General features: G+C 62.8%; 1 protein-coding gene across 2 annotated transcripts in view; it reads right to left on the bottom strand.

Annotated features, from left to right (window-relative positions):
• Nucleotides 1-11,618: 11,618 nt before the first annotated feature.
• The window catches only part of TRMT44 (tRNA methyltransferase 44 homolog), a 30,390-nt gene continuing 23,378 nt past the window's right edge, over nt 11,619-18,630 (bottom strand). Inside the window, exon 11 of one of the 2 annotated variants that reach the window (XM_049630226.1) lies at nt 11,619-12,829. In XM_049630226.1, coding sequence (XP_049486183.1) covers nt 12,600-12,829 — 230 coding nt within the window. In that variant the 3' untranslated portion in view covers nt 11,619-12,599. The remainder of the gene's footprint in view (nt 12,830-18,630) is intronic. The other variant, XM_049630228.1, reaches the window with a different exon arrangement.

Below are 18,630 nucleotides of genomic sequence, written 5' to 3' on the forward strand. Positions count from 1 at the left end.
AGGCATCCAGGGATTCCAGTCTGTTCCGACAATGACCTACAACCACAGGCAGGGCCAGTGGCCCCCAGCCGGCTAATAACGGCACAGACATTGGGAATGTGCCCTTCCTGCCTCTCCTAACCCCAGTCACCCTGGGGCCGCCTCGGGGCCCCTTGAAGACAGAGCAGATGCCCCCAACTTCCGAGCGCATGCCAGGGCCGGGCATTTCTGCAGACAGGAATCTGCATCCCGGCGGGTCCCCAACTGGGGGACAGTGCTGCGGGGTGGGGGAGCCCGTGCGGACCATGGTCACTCGGGCTGGCTCTCGAGCCCTCAGAGCCTGAATTCTTCTGTACACTGAAGGGCAGCCCTGTTCTGGGTAGAGTAGCCTGGGGCAGGACCCAGGACCCCCAGGCAGGGGGCACCTCCCACACCCAAGTTAACTCTTTTTTGATGCAAGAGAGACCAACTCTACCTGCAGCCAAAACAGAGACAGAGACAGAGAGAGAGAGAGAGAGAGAGAGAGAGAGAGAGAGAAGCTCTTGTCACAGAACCCACGGCCAGGGATGTGTTCCTCGGGAGCTCAGGAACCTTCTAGAACTAGGCACTCTAGGAACCTATGGGACTCTGTTTGCTTAGGTTCCTCCCAGGGTTTGGCCTCATTCTCTCTAGATTGAATCCTAGGGCAGAATAAGTCACTGGCACACGACCCCGGGTTTCTGACGGGCCGGTCTGCCCCCAGCCGGGAACACAGCAGAGCCTGGGTCAGGGCACACAGATGAGCCTGGGAGAGGCGTGGGGTGGAGAGACTGCCACTGGGGGGCCCAGTGAGGGACCCCGCCTGCAGGCCCGGGCCAGGTGGGCTCCAATGGGGAAGCTCCCTGGGGCCGGCCCAACAGGAAGCCCAGCCACCCTGTCTCAGGGGCTCCATCGACAGGGCCCCTGGGTCCCCAGCTGCAGCAAGGCCCTCGGAGAGCCCAGAGGGCAGGCTGCCTGGCCGACAGCAGAGTTTTTCACTCAGAGCGAGAGGGAGCTTGAGTTACAGTGTTTCTTTCTGCCCAGAAACGGCTCCCAACCCTCCACGCTGAGCCTCTGCACGCAGCACTTGGCCAGTGGTCCAAGCACAGCGCTGGCTTCCCGGGGGGACCGCCCCCCCCCCCCCCGGCCGAGGGAGGGACCTGCCGGCTCCCGCGGGGACCCCGGGATGGAGCAGAGCCCGAGCTCGAGGTTAAATGGGGTGAATCGGTGCCGAGTATGGCGCTGGGCCCTGGCTGCAGAGAACAGTCCTCACTCCCGTCCAGCCTGGGCAGCGGGGCTGAGGGCCCCGCTCCAGGCGTCCGGCCTGGTGATTACACAGGCTGCTTAAGAAACGGGGCATTCCAGGCCACGTTCTCCGGGGCGGCTGAGGTGTTAGAAGCTCCTTTCGCTTCACCCCTGCTGTGGGAGCTCTGGGCTGGGTCTGCCATCGGGGGTGCTGTGGGACACCCCCCGCCGTGGCTCCAGATCTCGGCGGGGGGGGGGGGCGCTTAGGACATTGCTGGGGCCCCATCTCCTCGTAAAATACCCACAGGAGCAGTGAGAGCCCTTCATCCTTCCTTGTCCCGTGTGCACACGAGCCAGACAGCCCGGGGTTCCAGCTCTGGGGCTGCCATTCACTGTGTGGCCTTGGGCAAGTGTCCCGACCTCTCTGTGTCTGATTCCTCATCAGTACAGAGTGCCAGTGAAGACCCCCTCCTCTGGGGTTGCTCAAGGATGAACGGCAACCAGACGGAGCGGGGGACCCCGTGACCTCCGCCCACCCCCTCCTCCACCTCCCCTCCCCCCACTGCCTCCAGGGCCACAGAGGAAACCTCGGAGGATCCCCGTCCACCTGAGATCAGCGCCGCCATCTGCAAGTTCAGGGTGGAAGACAGCGGGCAGCAGGGGCCACTCCCGAGGCAGCCTTCTCTGCTCTTTGCCAGTGCCCCTGCACGTCCCCTCTGCTCAGGGACCCTCCACCTGACCACCAACTCTGCGGATTCCCACCTGAGCGTCTGGTGCTTTGGGCTGGCTCCCGGGTCCCATCTGCCGGGCTCAGGGCTCTGTGTGGGCAGGCGTGATGCTGTTTTATAGTGTGAAATACGTTTGGTCCTCATCCATCCTGGCGCAGAGCTCCTAAAACTCTGGGGCTTCTTAAGTGATGACAGTGACAAGGTGTCTTATGCGAGTGAGGTGGCCTCTGGAAAGCCCCCGAGGATGGGGGCTGGGGGAGGAACCGACCATGTGACTGGAGGGTCTCCCCCTCCCACCCCCGCACCCCGGAGGGAACAGGGGCTGGAGACAGACCCCTCGGCCAGGGCCAGTGATCCGTCAGTCGGGCCAGGGTCGTGAAGCCTCCGGGACCCACCCCCCAGCCGACCCGGGGCCGCGTGGGAGGGCTTCCAGGGCGGTGAACACGGAGCCGCGGAGGCCACGGGCCGGGGGAGGGCGGGGAGCTCCGCACCTTCCTGTGCACCTGCCCCACGCATCTCTCCCGTCCGCTCTTCCAGTGACAGACATCCTCTCATCATAAACCAGCGATCCAGTGCGAGACACGTTCGCCCGAGCTCTGCGAGCCGCTCCGGCCAACGATCCAAGCCGAGGAGGGGGTCGTGGGACCCTCTGCTCCACAGCCAGTCGTCCTGCAGCCCGAAGGGGAGGGGGAGGCCCTGGGGACTGAGCCCCCGCCCGCGGGGTCTGACGCCATCTCCAGGGAGCCAGAGTCGGGACCGAGTCAGATCTGGGGGACGCTCAGCCAGGGTCCCCGGAGAACTGAGTTACTTGCTTGGTCGTTCGGAAAACAAAACCTCCACTGATCCCCCTGGAAGGTGGGTGGCGTGGACGCTGGGGGGACACGTGTACGGCATCTGGGAGCCGGGCCGAGTCCCACTGCCGCTCGTGGATGAGGAGCAGAGACCCAGCAGGAGGCGGCCTGCCCGGGGTCACACGGCAGGTAACGCAAAGCCCGCTCTCCCGCCCCTCGCGTCGCGTGCAGGGGACGGGTGTGGGGGGCGCGTCTGACCCCGTCCGTCGATCCTCATCCCGATCTGCTCGGGCCTGGGCCCTCGCGCCTGCATGTGACTGCGGGCGCGTGTGTCTGCGAGGGTGAGGACAGGGGCGCACAGGCTAGCGGCCCCAAGGCCCAACCCCTGTGTTCACGCTCTGACCTGCCTCCCCCGGGTGTGGGCGGGACCCACACCTGACTTTTCACCGGCAGGGTCCACGGGGGTGACGGGCGGCCGCGTCCAGGGGAACGCCGCGTGGGACCGCGAGTGGAGCAGCTCGCGGCCGTCCCCCTCGCTGGCTCTGAAGAAGCAAGCGGCCCCGTCTGGAGCGGCCCCCGCAAAGGGCCACGGGGCAGCGAGCCGAGGGCAGCCTCCGGCCGGCCGACCGCCAGCAAGGAGCTGAATGCCGGCAACGGCCGTGTGCCTGGAGAAGCAGCTTCCTCCCCGGGCGAGCCTGAGCGGAGACCACGGCCCCGGCCGGCCGGCCGCGGGGCTGCGCTCAGACTCCTGACCCAGGGCTGCCAGGAGACAACTCGCAGGCGCCGCCTCAGGCCGTTAAGTTCACTGCAGTTCGAAGCGTCCGTCACGCAGCCGCAGGCAACAGAGTGCACGCACCTGACAACCCGTCTGTGGGAAACACGCACAGGCCGTCCGCCAGCGCTGCGGAAAGAAGTCAAGACTGCCCGTCACGGGGACTGCGCCACGGGGACGCTCGGGACGCGGGGAGTGTTCTAAAACGCCCCCAGCCTTTGTCACCCGTGCACGGGATCTCGTTTCACAGGTCGAGCCATTCTGGAGACGGCCACGTCAAGACTCATCACAACAAACCGATGGTCTCTGGGAGGAAAACGTCCACGGCCCCTCTGCCGGCACATCCAGCTGCCGTGGGAACACCCGGTGGGGTTTCCTTCCGGGAGCGGGGAGCTGCCTCCCCGAGGACTCTGCAAGAGGCAGGAAACCCGGCTGTCTGGGGTGGGAGCCGTCCCCCCGGTGCCCAGACCTGGGCGGGGAGCACTGCCGACGGCCGCTGCAGGGGCCGCCCGTGCAGGCTTCCGGTTTCACAGGTGGAGGGCCTGGAGCCCAGGACGGGCGAGGGGTTCGCCTGCGATCACACAGCTGACCGGAAGCACGACAGGGAGATTCCGGATCTCGGCAGCCAGGCTCCAAGACCCCTCCAGCCCCAGACACAGACCAACGCAGGTGGCGCTCTGGAAATGACGGAGCTCACACCCCCCTCAAATAGCAGGGACAGCCATCGTCCGGCATCCCTGCCGGATAATCCTGCAGCTTCCACTTACATTACCCTGGTGACAGGGTGCTCGCTACCCAAAGGCAGCGTGTTCTACTTCTTTTCAGCTGTGCTGCCCCGAAAGTGTTTTCTTTTACGGACTGAGCAGAAATCCGCGCCCAGTCTGGTTCCCGCACGTCGCAAAGTCTCACTACGGAGGGTGGCACAGAACGAGCTGTTGTGTCCTCCACTTGAGGCCCCTGGGACTGCCTCTCCTCCCCTACTTGAGCCCCGACATTCAGCCCCGGCCGCTCCTTCTGGGCACGGCTGCCTCCCCGGCCGCTCCCCGGCCCTCAGGGGCCCCCAGAGCTGCGGGGAGCTGGCAGGCCCAGCATCCTCCCTGAGACGCCTACTGCCTGGTGGGGGGGCGGGGGGAGGGTGGTGGGTGCTCTCTGCACCCCACAGCCAGAGGGACCTGGAGAGGAGGGGCTCAGAAAGGGGCAGGGGCCCCAGCACACTGAGGGTGCCCAGTACGTGTGGGTGTGTGCGGAGGACTCGACCTCATCAGCCAGGGAAGATCGATACGTTACCTGGTGCCGTCTGCACAGTCCTGCTTCCCGTGGCAAAGGAGCAGAAAAACAGACTCTTCCTGTCTCCCTTCCTGCACTCCCAGAGGTGAAGAGGACAGAGAAGTTTGCCAGAGATGCAAAGCACCATGTCCCAGAGACCTGAATGCAACTTGCTTCTGAGCTTCCTAGCAGCCCTTGCAAAAGAGGGAACCGCGAAAAGCTACCTGCCGCTCACATCCTGAGGACCCGACAGGCAGTCCGGGCTCCCACGCGCTCCGTGAAAAGCAGTTTGTCACCTGCATCCTGGCTAGGGTGTCACACAGGGACAGAATGGCCGGGACTTCTCCGCAGGCAGAAGCTGCCAGCACAGAGCTCAGGGGAAGGCTGGGCCGGGCGCTGGCTGGGGTGGAGCAGGGCCCAGGGGGCGGACCCCACCGGACGGTGGAAAGGACGCGTGGGTGTCCACGGAGGCCGGAGGACGTGCTTCAGAGCATGGGCGTCGGGGTGTGTGGGACCCCTGGCCCCCCGAAAGGCCTCGCCCCACCCCCACCCGCACACACAGCCACGGGGCCTCCATCACCCCCGGCTCAGAACCCCCAGCTGTTATGGAGGAATCCGACCAGTTCTCCCTGAGGTATCTCCTCGTCGTGCAGACCAACGTCTGCATTTCTTTACTCTTTCTATTAAACAAGAAACCGGTATTTTCATTCAAAGGATGAACAAAAAAAAAAAAGGGGGGGGGGAGGGCTCTTGAAAGGAAATTTGCCCAAGAATTAAGCCCTACTGACTACCCCAAGAATTTCCAAAGCTTAAAACACCGGCTACAAAGCAAAGTCCTGGGGCAGAAATCGTGGGCGGGTGGCGTAGGCACTGCCGGTGCCTGAGTTCTACCGGATAGTCCTGAGCGCCAGAAAGGGGCCGCCCCCGGCCGGGGACTGGAGACGAGGAGAGGACCACGGCCGGCGTGAGGAGTTCGGCAAGGGGGCCGAGCGGGGGAGCTTCCCTGGGGGCTGGATTCCTCTGGGTTTTGAAGGGCAGGAACTTGCCAAGCAGAGAAGAGGGAAGAGCAGGTGCACAGGCCCAGAGGCGCAGCATCTCGGCCACACACACCAGCTGGACAGCAAGTAAATCGCAGCCGCTGAGCCTGCTGGCCCCGCCCCAGGTTTCTGCCCGCGGGTCTGCGGTGACCCCGCAATTCCGCACTTCCCGCACACTCCCAGGCAAGGCCGACCCTGCGTGTCAGACCACATTCGGAGGAACAAAGGTCTGGAGCTCCCTGTCCAGGGCACTAGCCACCAGCCATGTGCAGCTATTTCAACTTGGACTACAACTGCATGAAGCCAGAAGTTTGGTTCCTCAGTCACAAGGGCCACATTTCAAATGGCTAGTGGCCAGGGGCCACCACGCCAGACAGTGCAGGTCTGGGGCAAACCCCATTGTTGCAGAAAGTCCCGTTGGGCGGAGCAGGTCTAGAGAGTTCGTCGGGGGAGGAAGGAGCTGTCCAGGCTAGAGTCCTGAAGGGCAGGACCGAGGGGGGCGCTGAGCTCGAGGGCTGGCCTGGTGTGGAGGGCCCCACAGAGGAAGGAGGGTGGACTTCACCCAGGGGTCCAAGGATGACTGCCAGGCATCACGCTCTGGAAGCTGGCCATCAGAACGGGAGGTCACCTGCGTAATCGTTTCCTTCTCAGCTCACAGCCCAGGGCCCTGGACGGCAGCGATCGTGGAGTTAGTCTACGCGGGGCAGACTCTTCTGCTGACAACTATAAACTGCGATACAAAGAACAAGTGCTCCCGGGTACCGGAGACGGGTCAGAACCAGGTGTAACTGGAAGGTCTATCCCTAACAGAAGGGGAGGACACTGCCCGGGCCGCACAGTGCGCGCGGGTAGAGATCAGGCAGAAAGACGCCGTCTCGCCGCCCTGAGGAGCCCACGGACGGACTTCAGGGCTGCCATACCAACTGGAAACTGAGGGGCAGTCCTGGAGAGAAGGGACCACAGAGGGAGGTGCCCCACAATCTGCCTATGAGCCCCCCTGAAACCCTGGATGCCCCCTGAATTGCACCGAAGCAGGCTGAGGGAAGGAAGGCTCTGGACAGGAGCTAGAAGGCGGCTGAGCATGGCCCACAGCCACTGAGCGCCTGAGGGGAGAGCGTGTGGGATTCAAGTCCTGCAAGGCACCCCCCCCCCCCGAAAGTCCCATCTTAGGAGTAAGACCCATCCCAGGACACCAGGGGGTGGAATGAGGGCAAACCAGAAATAGATCTGCCTTAACAAACTAATGCCAAGCCTCAGGCCTCCACCAAGTCAAAGTGATCACTGATAAACGGGTGTTGACTCAGCACTCTTCACAGGACGATAACAGGATTTATAATCTCTACAACGTATCATCCACACCGTCTGTTATACAGTAAGAACAGAACAATCCAGTCGTAGGAGAAACGGGAAAATGTGATTCATGGTCAAGAGAAAAACCAGTCAATAAAAACAGACCCATAGATGACCCAAATGTTGGGCTGGCAAAAAAGGACTTTAATTTTAATGTTTTTAATGTTTATTTATTTTGAGATTGAGATCGAGAGAGAGAGAGAGAGAGAGAGAGAGGAACAAGGACAGAAAGAAAATGTATAGAAAGTTGGCTGTTCTTTCCCAAACTTGATCAAAAACAGCAACCCAGGGACTTAAACAGTTCAGCAAACCCAAGAAAGATAAATAAAGAAAACCACACCTCACACACATTATACAAAACTGTTGAAAACCACAGATGGAAAAAAAAATTCTTAAAATCAGCCAGGGACAGAGGGCCCATCACATACAGGAAACAACAGTGAAAACCATGATGAACCTCTTATCAGAAACACAGGCCAGAACAGGGAACAACACCTTTAAAGAGCTGAAAAAGAAATATTGTGGAGCCAGAACATTACGGGCAACTAAAATACCTTTCAAACACAAGGACCAAATAAAGATGTTTTCCAGGCAAACAAAAGACAGACGGTCAGATCCCCAGCAGACGCCTACTGCGAGAAATGCTACAGGAAGATCTTCAGGCTGCAAGGAAGTGACACCCGGCAGAAATTCACACGGACAGGAAGCAAGAGGGGAGTACGGGAAATGGGAAGTATGCGGGTCAACGCGAAATGTTTTCGTCTTAACGTTTAAAGGTTAACGGACTCTAGGGGCGCCTGGGTAGCTCAGTCGGTGAAGCGTCCAGCTGGATTTCGGCTCAGGTCATGATCTCCTGGGTCGTGAGTTTGAGCCCCGCGTCCGGCTCTAGGCTGACAGCACGGAGCCTGCTTGGGATTTTCTCTCTCCCTCTCTCTCTGCCCCCCTCACCCTTGCTCGCGCTCTCTCTCCCTCAAAATAAATAAATGAACTTTTAAAAAAAAGTTGATAGACTGTTTCGAGGACAGCAAGAGCAGTGAGCCGTTCGGTTCACGAAAAGTAAAAGGCAGTATGACAACAGCCCAAGAGCAGGAGGCACGTGAATAGACTTACACGGTTGTGAGGCTTCTGCCTTCTCCAGAAGCGGTTTCAATACTGATCTGAGGTGGACACTGACACACGAAGGGCACGGACCGCAAATCCTGAGCGAGCGCTACAAACGCGACCCACGGCTCGCACCTGTTCCGCGAGCGGCCCTTTCTCCCCCCACAGCGCAGCCGCCCAGGACAGCCCGTCTCCCTGGAATCCAGCCTGGCCCCGCCTGGATGGGGCCCTGCTCCAGCACCACCGCCCGTCTGAGCTGACGCGCCAGGGCTCCCTGTGCGTTCTGGATAGCGCCACCGCGTGCCCAGTGCCAGCACGCCCGGCCCACCACACGTGCTCTGTGATATTTGCTGAGCGCGAGGGCAATGCTCTTAGCTCCGACCAGGAGTGTGCCCCGGCCATCCTGCGGCGCCCCACCCCCACCCTCTGTCCCAGCCAGCGAACGTCCCATTCCCCGCACTGGGCGGATGGCTCCGGGGGCGGAGAGCAGCCCCGCTGCCCCTCACCTGGATAAATCACCTGAACGAGAGGGGGCTGGAGCCCTGCCGCCAAGGCCGCTGTGGCCTCTTCGGATCAAAAGTCCCTAGACTCCTAATTACCCAAGGAGCCCTGGGAGCCAGGTCCCCCCAGGGCGACAAAGGCCGGATAGATTACCGTGTGGTTTTAACTGACCTCCCAGCTCTGTGGCCCCGAGCCACGCACTTGCGCTCCTCACTAGAGAAGCCACGGGGTGGACCACCCCCAGGCCCAGGCCTTGACGCCCTGCTGACGGATGGTGTCGGCCGCACAGTCCGGCTCCTGCTGGGGCCCAGCCGGCTGGCCCTGACGCCTGCCCTCCGTGCTGCTGCTACATCCCGGGGTCCGCAGACAAGGGTGCCGAGGCACCGCCACCGCGGCCCAGGGCGGGGTGGTGAGGAGGTCAGTGGTCTCTGACCTCTGCCAGAGGTTGAGACGAGGATGCTGCCTGGCTGCAACTCTGGAGAAGTCACAGGGCAGGGATCTCCGGATGGGGACGATCTGAGGACGCCCATCCACACACCAGCTGAATGCCAACTACTGAGCATGTTGCATTACGGTGACTTGCTGTTTACGGGGACGGGCTCATCTCGAAAGCTGCTTCAGCACCAACGATGGTGGGCAGCGCCGGGGCCCCAAGGGGTGGGACGGAAATCAACGCCCGGCCGACTGAACCCCAGGTGTCTCCTCCAGTCAAGGGCTTGCCGGGTTTGAACCCTGACCCTGGCAGCCGCCAACCATGACTTCTGGTAAGTCGCCCAGCCTCTGGAGACAGAGTTTGCTCTCTAGGGCACCAGGTGACCCACGTGCCACGGGGAGGCGGGGCTTACACGCGACAACACGCAGGCTCCATCAAGCACCAAGCACGACAGGACGCGAGAGACTCACGGGGCAGACACTCCCGACCCGGGGCCTTCCAGAATTCTGGCCTCGCTCACTGGACCCAGGGCTTCGTGGGGGGGGGGGGGGGGGTGACCCAGGTCGTTCCAAACAGCCATGGTAACCGCTTCTTGAGCTACGGCCATGCTTGCAAGAACTCAGCCAGGAGCTGGGACACCCCAAGATTCATCCGTTTCCAATGTACTTTCTCGTGAGCTGCCTCTTCCCTAAGGACGGAGCCCACGGGAAAAGCACCCCAGGGAGGTGCCGGCCAGAGCTGAGTGGGAGGAGGTTAAAGGGCGCTCTCGACCTCTCCGTGCTGGGCTGTGGTCCCCCTGCGCGGTGACCCTCAGCGGACGGTCACCCCAGGAGGAGAGAGGGACAGAGACGCAGTGTCGCCTTCCAGTGCCCTTTGAGGGGGTGAAGGGTCTTCAACGGGAAGGGTGGACGGGGGTCACCTCCAAGGTGGGAGTGGACCCCTGCCACCCGGAACACGTGGTAGGTGGAGGAGGATGGAGAGGCTGGGGGTACGTGGAAGATGGACCACCTGACCCGACCAGAGGCCCCTCCCCTGCCCACCCCACCCCCAACCCTGCACTGACCACAGCCCACAGCCTCAAGTGCACCAGACAGACTCCTTCCCACCAGAGCACCAGGCTGTCATCACCCAGCCCTCAGGACGCTCGGGTCAGCTGCCGTGCCATCCCCGACCGCCCCATTGCTAGGTTAACGGCTCCGAGTTCCCCAGCGCCCCTCCTCTGTGGCAGGTGGGGTGAGCCGGGCTCTGGAGAGGGGCGAGGGCGGAGCCTGCCCAGGCAGAGGCTGCTCTCTTAAGGGCGTGACTGCCTGCCACGCACGGGGTAGAGGGCTGGGCGCCCGGCCCGGTTCACCTCCACCGCTTGTGAGGCACTCGCGAAACCCCATGTTCCGCACCTGCTGAGCTGTCCCCCTGGCGCGACCTCGGAGCAGGCCCAGGCCGCCGCCGACAGCAATCATCTGGCCACATACCCCCGCAGACGCGCGTGTGGTGCGCCTGGCGACCCCACGGTGAGCGTAATGCCTGCCGCTAGTGGCCTGGGTGGGGGCACCGTGGTTCTCGTAGCCAGTAAGAAGTGGCAGCTGGAACCAAGAGGCTGGATCCAGGGGACGGGCCTACCCAGGCATCTGTGCCGTCCTGGGCGGCATGTAGGGAGTCTGCGAGGTGTGGTGAGTCAGCACAGCACGCGGCCTGGCAGGACCCTTGGACGCCCACCTCAGGACAGGGGTCTCCCAGGGCACCCGCGAGAGGGCACCCCCCGACCCCAACGAACACACGTGGCGGAGAATGCAACCTTGGGATTCTTCAGGGCGAACCGTCCGTCCCAAAACTTTGGGGGGCAGCCCATTTTCCCGAGGGCACCTCACCCACTCTGGGACTGGCAGCTCCGGGGCCGGGGACAGAGGCACAGACCACAGAAACCGTGGCTGTCGTGGTATCGCTCCCTCACGTGGTAATTAAAGCGGGAGCTGCCCCCCTGGCCCGGCTGGGGCCACCCGCCTGTGCGGGGAGTCCCGGGCTCACGTCCCCCTGTCAGGAGGTGTTGTCCTGTCGAGGGGAGGGAAAGGAGGCTGCTTCGGGTCTGATCCCACGGCAGGGAGGCCGGGAAGCTCGTCTTGACGGGAATCGTCCCACACGTGCCAGGCAGCGAGTTAAGGGAAATCTCAACCCACCGGCCTCACTGACGAAGGCACCTCATCTCCGTGACAGAGGCCAGAGACGGGGAGGCTGCGGCCCCAGCGCTGGGACCCCGGGCCTTTCTCCTTCCACTCTGCCAGGCGTGACTTCCCACACCAGGCAGGCATGTCCTGCCAACGCGGCAGGAGGGGGCTCCGCCTGCACTGGCCAAGCCCATCAGACCCCGGGGCGGGGGGGGGGGGGGGGGGGGGGCGGCGTCACCGTGGCCGCTCAGGCCACCCAAGAACCTCACGCAGGGAGAGGCTGGGGGCGGGAAACAACGCAGCCCCCGGGGCCCATTGGACGCTCCTCCCACCCCTGGCCAGGCCGGCCAGGCACTTCCCGGGCTGCACCAAGCTGAGGCACCGCTCAGGGAAAGGGAAAAATTTACTGTCGTTGCCACAGGCGAACCGCGAACACCCACACGACGAAAGGCCACCAAGGTACACACGTACACTGTGCGAAAAGTGAGCGGCAGGACCGTGTGTGTCGATGTGGCCTTTCACGTAAAACCAAAAATAATTTTAAACACAAACACGTTGGATTTTTTTTCCCAGAATACAAACAATTACTAACAGCACTTGGGAGAAAACCTAGCAGGGAAGGAAGGGCAGGGGCAGTTTTTGCCTTTCTGTGATAATTCTGTTTTCTGGCCTCGCTTTGTATTCCTTAGGGTTCTTTTTTCACGTCACCTAGAGCGACCTAGCCAAAGAAATGAGGGCCGTTTCTTGTTCTCGGTAACTAAAAATAACCTGCTCAACAATGTGCTACAGCTTTTCCAAAATACCAGCGTGGTGACCGACCCCCGGGGCAGCTGAATTTCCAGCGCAGCCGGGGGCGGCAGGAGGGCCGCGCTCCGTGGGGCAGGCCGGCCGTCACACAGGAGGAGTCAGGCGAGCCGGGACGGGGCCCGAGAGGGCCGGGCGGCCAGGCACTTGCCCCACCTCCACAGCTAGATGCGACAACAACTCCCGTACGCTCTTCCCCAGGTAAAGGTGCTGGACGGTTAGGGGCGACCTCGTTCGCACCACAGACCCGAGACGGGGTGGCGGCGTGAGTGTCTGTGACACGGAAGGCCACGCTCCGGCGGAAATCCGGGGGCCGCTAACCCGGCCCGCTCGGCCTGCTGTCCCCGGAGGAGCCGGCGCGCTCCCCGCGCCCTGGCCCCCCGCGCCAGGCCTGCACTCGCAGGGCGGAAGAGGCTCACAGAACCTGCTTCCTCCTAGGGGTCTGGGCCGGCCGCAGCTCCTCAGGCCCGTGGGCAAACGGGCAGCAGTCCGAGGGCAGAGCGCAGCCGTCGGGGTGGTGGCTGAAAAACCAGCACAGGCGGGTTTTGAAAGCTTCCGAGAACAGTCTGCGTCTCGCTTCCGGCTGCCGCTGCTTCCGGAGCCTCTCCTCTCTCCAGTCGCGAAGGTGAACTCGCCCGCTCCGAACTGTGGTTCAGGACAGAGAGAGAGACACGGCCCGGGCGTTACCCTCCAAGTCCACCAGCTCACCGGGACCGGTGCTCACAGAGCCCGACTCTGCGGCGGCGGCGCCCCAGCAGGGAGGAGACCAGGCGTGGAGATGGCGAGCCGGGCCGCAGCCCCGCCCGACACCAGCAACGCGGCCTACAGGGGAGCGCTGGAGGCAGAGCCCGGCAGGGAGGTGTGAGGAGGGGGCCGAGGGAACAGGCAAGGCGCGAGGTGGACGTATGCCAGGGCGAGGGCGCCTGCAGGGGCCAGGGTCAGGGGTCAGGAGCCGTCAGGAGGCATGAGCTCCTCGCCGGGGGCAGGGGTCAGCGGGGGCAGGGGTGAAGGGGCATAGGGAAGCTGAGGGTCTGCTGCTGACAAGACCCAGGACGTGACCACGGGGACGAGCGGCGGGGACGGCAGCAGGATGGGCCTGTGGGAAAGGAGGCGGAGCGTGAGAGCGGAAGTTGGGGAGCTGCGCTGCCATCTGTCCCGGAGAACCTCACCGCTGCGCGAGAGAGGAAACAAGCAAGGTCCTTTCTGGGCAGGCGAAGAGGAGGGTTTGCCGGTGCCCCCATAACCAGAGCCCCCAAACGCAAACAGCGGGCCGGGGAACAGCGGGTGGGGGACAGCGGCCGCGTCAGCAGGGATTCAGAGGCCGGCCTGGAACGCGGGGGGACAAGGCCCCAGCAGCTGACCGGGCCCCGCACCGAGCTGCCTCCCGAGCCGGTCAGCACCACTCGGGCTTTCAAGGGGCCTTTCTCCCCCAGACGCCAGCAACTCCACAGAAACACGGCCAAAGCCGCTCACTGCATCCTGGTTTTCTTGGAAGCTGTGAGACCACTGGAGACAGAAAGGCTCGGGGAGAAATAAAAGAAGCCTACTGAATAAACCTGGCTCTCCAACCGCTAATGAGACCGTGAGAGCACAAATTAAAGCTCGGATTTGCTTTCAAATCACCTCGTGTGATTGCAACACGTCCTCACAGACTGCCGTGCATGAACCATCTGCCCTTAAAGCAGAGAAAGGGCTGTGGAGAGGCGCCTGTGCACGGAGGGGCTCACTGGAGGGACTCCTCGTTGCGGGCAGCCGAGGGCACCTACTCCGGGCCTGGCACGACCGTCCCCCTCCTCGGAGCCGGCCTCCTGCCTGCTCCCCACAAGGCTGATGCCTGGGATCAGTCCGGGAGCTCAGGTCAGGGGAACGTCACTGGGATCCACTGAATGCTCCCACAGCCGAACGCCACGGCCCCAAAAACGCCCCGAAGGAGCCTTGGAGGCAAGACTCCCACCAGATGCTCGGGGTGTGGACCCCAAAAAGCAAGGAGCCCTTGGCCCGGCCCAAAGGCTCAGATGTGTTCAACAGAAACCTGGGGGAGAGGGAGGGGCGTGGGCCCCGCCTCCACAGGGGTCCCTCCCCTGAGGACAGGCTGGCTCCCGACAGGCGCTCCACAGTGGTTTGGTGAGTTAAGAGGGCACCCAGCCGCATTTCTGGAGCAGGGTCAGGGGAAGCGGGGGCCCAGCCAGGATTTCTTTTTTTTTTTTTTTTTTTTACGTTTATTTATTTTTGAGACAGAGAGAGAGACAGAGCATGAACGGGGGAGAGGCAGAGAGAGAGGGAGACACAGAACCGGAAGCAGGCTCCAGGCTCCGAGCCGTCAGCCCAGAGCCCGACGCGGGGCTCGAACCCGCGGACCGCGAGATCGTGACCTGAGCCGAAGTCGGACGCTCAACCGACTGAGCCCCCCAGCCGCCCCTTCTCAGCCAGGATTTCTAAGGCCCGAGGAGCGGGCACTGCTGACAGAGGATCGGCCCTGGCACAGGAGGGCGACACGCTCCCGCACACCCCCAGGACACAGGGCGGCTCCTGACACCCCCCTCCCATCCCAGGTCGGCCCGTGCGGGGCCCCTGAGGGCGCTCGCGGCCCTGGCTGCACACACGCTCCAGCCAGCCCACGGGTCAGACCACCAGCGGGATTCCCCACGTGGAAACACGCCCCCGACGCCACCACAGAACCCCAGGAACACGGTGCTCTCCACCCAAGCTCACTTATCCGACGTTTGTTTCCTCCTGAAGCTTCGCTTCCTCGGAACCCACTTACTGGTCCATCCCCTCCCGCTCCTGACAAGCGGACGCTGCCATCATCAGGACGCTCCGGGGAACAGGCTGCAGACCGTTCCCGAAACCCCCGTGGACGATCTACCGGAGCAGTGCCCTGTGCTCAGGCCCTGATCACACGCGCCTCGGGTGGCCAGTCCAGCCTCAACATTCAAGACTCGGGGCAAGTCCCAGAGCTCAGCTGCGGCCACATGTTCAACACGGTCGGCACCGTGAGCACAGACCACTCAGTCGGTACCACGCCCGCGACACCCCCGGCAGGCCTTCCTCCCATGGCGCACGGCGCCGGGGGAACTGGGGGCATCCAAAGTTGATCCTACCCCTCGGTCCCGTAAACACCACCAGAGACTAGCCACCCTGGCTTAAAACACCCTCAAGAAAGTAAGATAAAATAAAACATCCTCAGAGATAAGACCGGCCTCAGTGCATATTTTCGGCATGACTGCAAGCAGAATGTTTACTCAGAGCTCAGCCCCGAAGCCGCCTACTTGGAAGTATTTCCAAAAATAAACGTGCCCCCCCGACGTCGACCGCACAGAAAGCGATGGTATGCACGCATATTTATAATGGGGAAAAAAAGGTACAATTTCACGAAGGCAAACAAAACAACGCACTGGGAAAAACAGGAGAGCAGCCCTTCCCGGTTACGATAAGTATTTTAATTGACAAAAGCCTCGTGAAACAGCAGATTCCAGGCCGCTGGCCAGAGCCCAGCTGGAGCAGGAACCGCCAGTTCGGGAAGGGCCGCCCCGCTCCCCGCTTCTCCACCCCCCAGTGGGGCTGCCCGTCCCGGGGCCTCGGCTTTCGCAACCACTCCAAATATGGGGCCTCCAGCACTGCTTACGAGGCCCGATGCCATCGTGAGCATTTCCCCAGCAAAGCAAAGTCAGGCCCAAACGAAAACAGTCTAGCTCCACAAGGGCAACCAGGCCACCCAAAGGCACTGCAGGGGCGCACACCCGAGCTCTCCCATGCACACGTAGGGGGCGCGAACACCCCAGCTCTCCTATGGGGACCTCACACACCCGAGCTCTCGCATGCACACACCCAGGCAGGGAAGAGAAGGTGGCTGTACTCAACTCCCTTAGGCTGGGAGTGGACAGAAGTGCCTCCGTCAGCTGTGGCCACCTGCCCCGAGTCGCCACCCGACCACCCTCCTCAGCAGCAGCACAAAGGTGGGGCTGTGGGGACTGGCCCAGATCCCGGGGCTCAGACAGCTGCCCGCATCCCCCTCGACAAGGCCCTAGGGCCTCCTCTCGTCCTACCTTGAGCTCTGCTCACAATGGCACCGCACGGACTGGGACTCCGGGACGCAACAGTCTGCCCCCAGTCACCACCCCCTGCGAGGAAGGATCGGGTAGGCGTGCCGTCCTCACGGGGCTACTTTCCCTTCTTCATCCTGAGACACGGGCTCCCAGCTGCCTCTCGGGCTACGGAGCAGCCGGGCCCATCCACAGGGAGCTCACGGTCTATCCAGTTGAGGCAGTGAGGTGACCGAATACGGGAGGCCGTGTGACAGAAGCTCACGCAGACTCTGGGAGCCCAGAGAGGCAGGACTGGGTGGGGCGGACGGGCAGCAGTTTAGGGAAGATGCCCGGCTATGGTCCGGAACTATGGCGATGCCACCAGAGAGGCCAGGGCCTGACGTGGGGGCGGGGAGCAAGCAGGCAGCCTTGTGGGGGAAGAAACAGCATCGTGACAGACACACAAGCCGGGGAGCCACGTGGGGGGGGGCCCGAGGGGGGGGGTGGTTAGTCTGGCAGAAGCGGGTGGGGCCGGGGCGGGCAGGAGGCAGGAGGCAGGCAGGGAGCGGACGCCGCGTGCAGCCCTCCAGGAGCCCCACCCGGCAGGGGAAGGTGGGCCCGGGGGCACGTCGGCAGCCCCTGCCGGCCTGGTCTTCTCTGGCCCTCACGTCCTCAGCACGTGTTCCCGCACCTCCGCCCGGAGCCACCACTCTGCACATCAACCTGCCGTCTGCAGCCCCCTGCACCCCTACACCCCCTCCCAGAAAGGAGCGCGAGCCCACACCAGCCCTTCGTGGGACACCTCACGGTGGAAACAGAACAAAAGCTGCTTCCACGTAGGAAGTCCTGAGGAGCCGGACGCTGCGCCGCGGGGGGGCCTGAACAGGGCCCCGCACTTGGCCTTGAGGCTCCGGACACGCCACAGAAGAGGCACACAGCCGGCGACGCCGCAGCTGGACGGGGGGCCGGCCACGCGGGGTCACCGCTCCCCTGCCGCCACGGAGGCCAGACCCTCCCCACGGCGCCGCCTCCCCCACCCCTCCGTCATCACACCGCAAGCCTCCTCCTCCCCAACTCAGAGCCTTCGCGAAGGCTGCTCCTGGGCCTCCTGACCGAGTCCCAGCCGAGATGTCCTTTCCCGAGCACAGCCTTCCTGACTCCTCCTGCGCAAGCGTGCCCATGGCACTACGGTGGTGCGAAACGCCGCCACCTTCAAAGGCACTGGCTGAGGCGCTCGCAGGTAAGACAGCAGGCAGGCCGGGACGTGCTCTAAAACGCTTCCATAAAGATCAAGAGAGGAAGGAGATCTCAAAACAAAATGTAACAAGGTATCGACCATCCAGACGATGGATGTACGTTTGCAAACTCGAAATAGGGGCACCTGGGTGGCTTAGTCAGTTGGGCTTTAGCTCAGGTCATGATCTCACTGCTCGCGGGTTCGAGCCCCATGTCGGGCTCTGTGCTGACAGCTCAGAGCCTGGAGCCTGATTCGGACTCTGTCTCCCTCTCCCTCTGTCCCTCCCCTCGCACTCTCTCTCTCTCTCTCTCAAAAATAAGTTAAAACATAAAGAAAACTCCAAATAAGGGAACTTCTTTTAACCCCGAGCACCCATGTGAATGCTTGTTCTGTGTCCCCACCCACCCACCCTGCCCCCTGTCAGACTGCAGACCCCAGGAGGCAGGGACGTCAGCTGCCCGAGTGAAAGAGCGCAGGCCCTGGGCCCTCGTCCTCCCGCCGGTCCCGGATGCCCGGAGCCCCAGGGCAGGAGGGCAGTGCCAGCCTTGCTCCAAGGGCACAGTGCACACGTGACAGTAGGGGAGTGGACAGGAATCGGGGGCTCCCTCCTCTATCTGCCCAGGGCCCAGCTGGGACCCCGGGACGCTTCCAGTCTGCAGGCGGCCCAAGGCCAACGCAATTAGCAACTCCCCACCCAGAAAGTCCTCCAGCGGCACGGAGCCAGCAGGCTTCCGGACTTGGTCTTCCTTCTGTGTGAGGCGTGAGCACTCACACAGGCCAGGTAAGGCCAGGACTGGGGGCGGGGCGGCTGTGCCCGACGGGACCAGAGGGAATCAGAGAAGAGGCATGGCTAATGTTCCACGGGGCGGAAGACGCTGAGGCAGGCGCAGGTCATGGGCAGAGAGAACTCTGTTCTCTTTCTCCCACCTTCCGAGGAATCTCAGACTCCTCTAAAGTGAGCTTTACTTATAGAAAAAGCAGCGGGGGGAGGGAGGCGCCTGGGTGATTCGGTCGGTTAAGCGTCAGACTTGATTTTGGCTCAGGTCGTGCGATCGGGCCCTGTGTCAGGCTCTCCTCGCTGAGTGTGGAGCCTGCTTAAGGTTCTCTCCCTCTCCCTCTGCCCCTCTCGCTCGTGTGCCGCACTCGCAAAAAAAAAAAAAAAAGGAAGACCCGAACCTCAAGGC

The sequence above is a fragment of the Panthera uncia genome, chromosome B1, assembly GCF_023721935.1.
Source record: "Panthera uncia isolate 11264 chromosome B1, Puncia_PCG_1.0, whole genome shotgun sequence".
Taxonomy (NCBI): domain Eukaryota; kingdom Metazoa; phylum Chordata; class Mammalia; order Carnivora; family Felidae; genus Panthera; species Panthera uncia.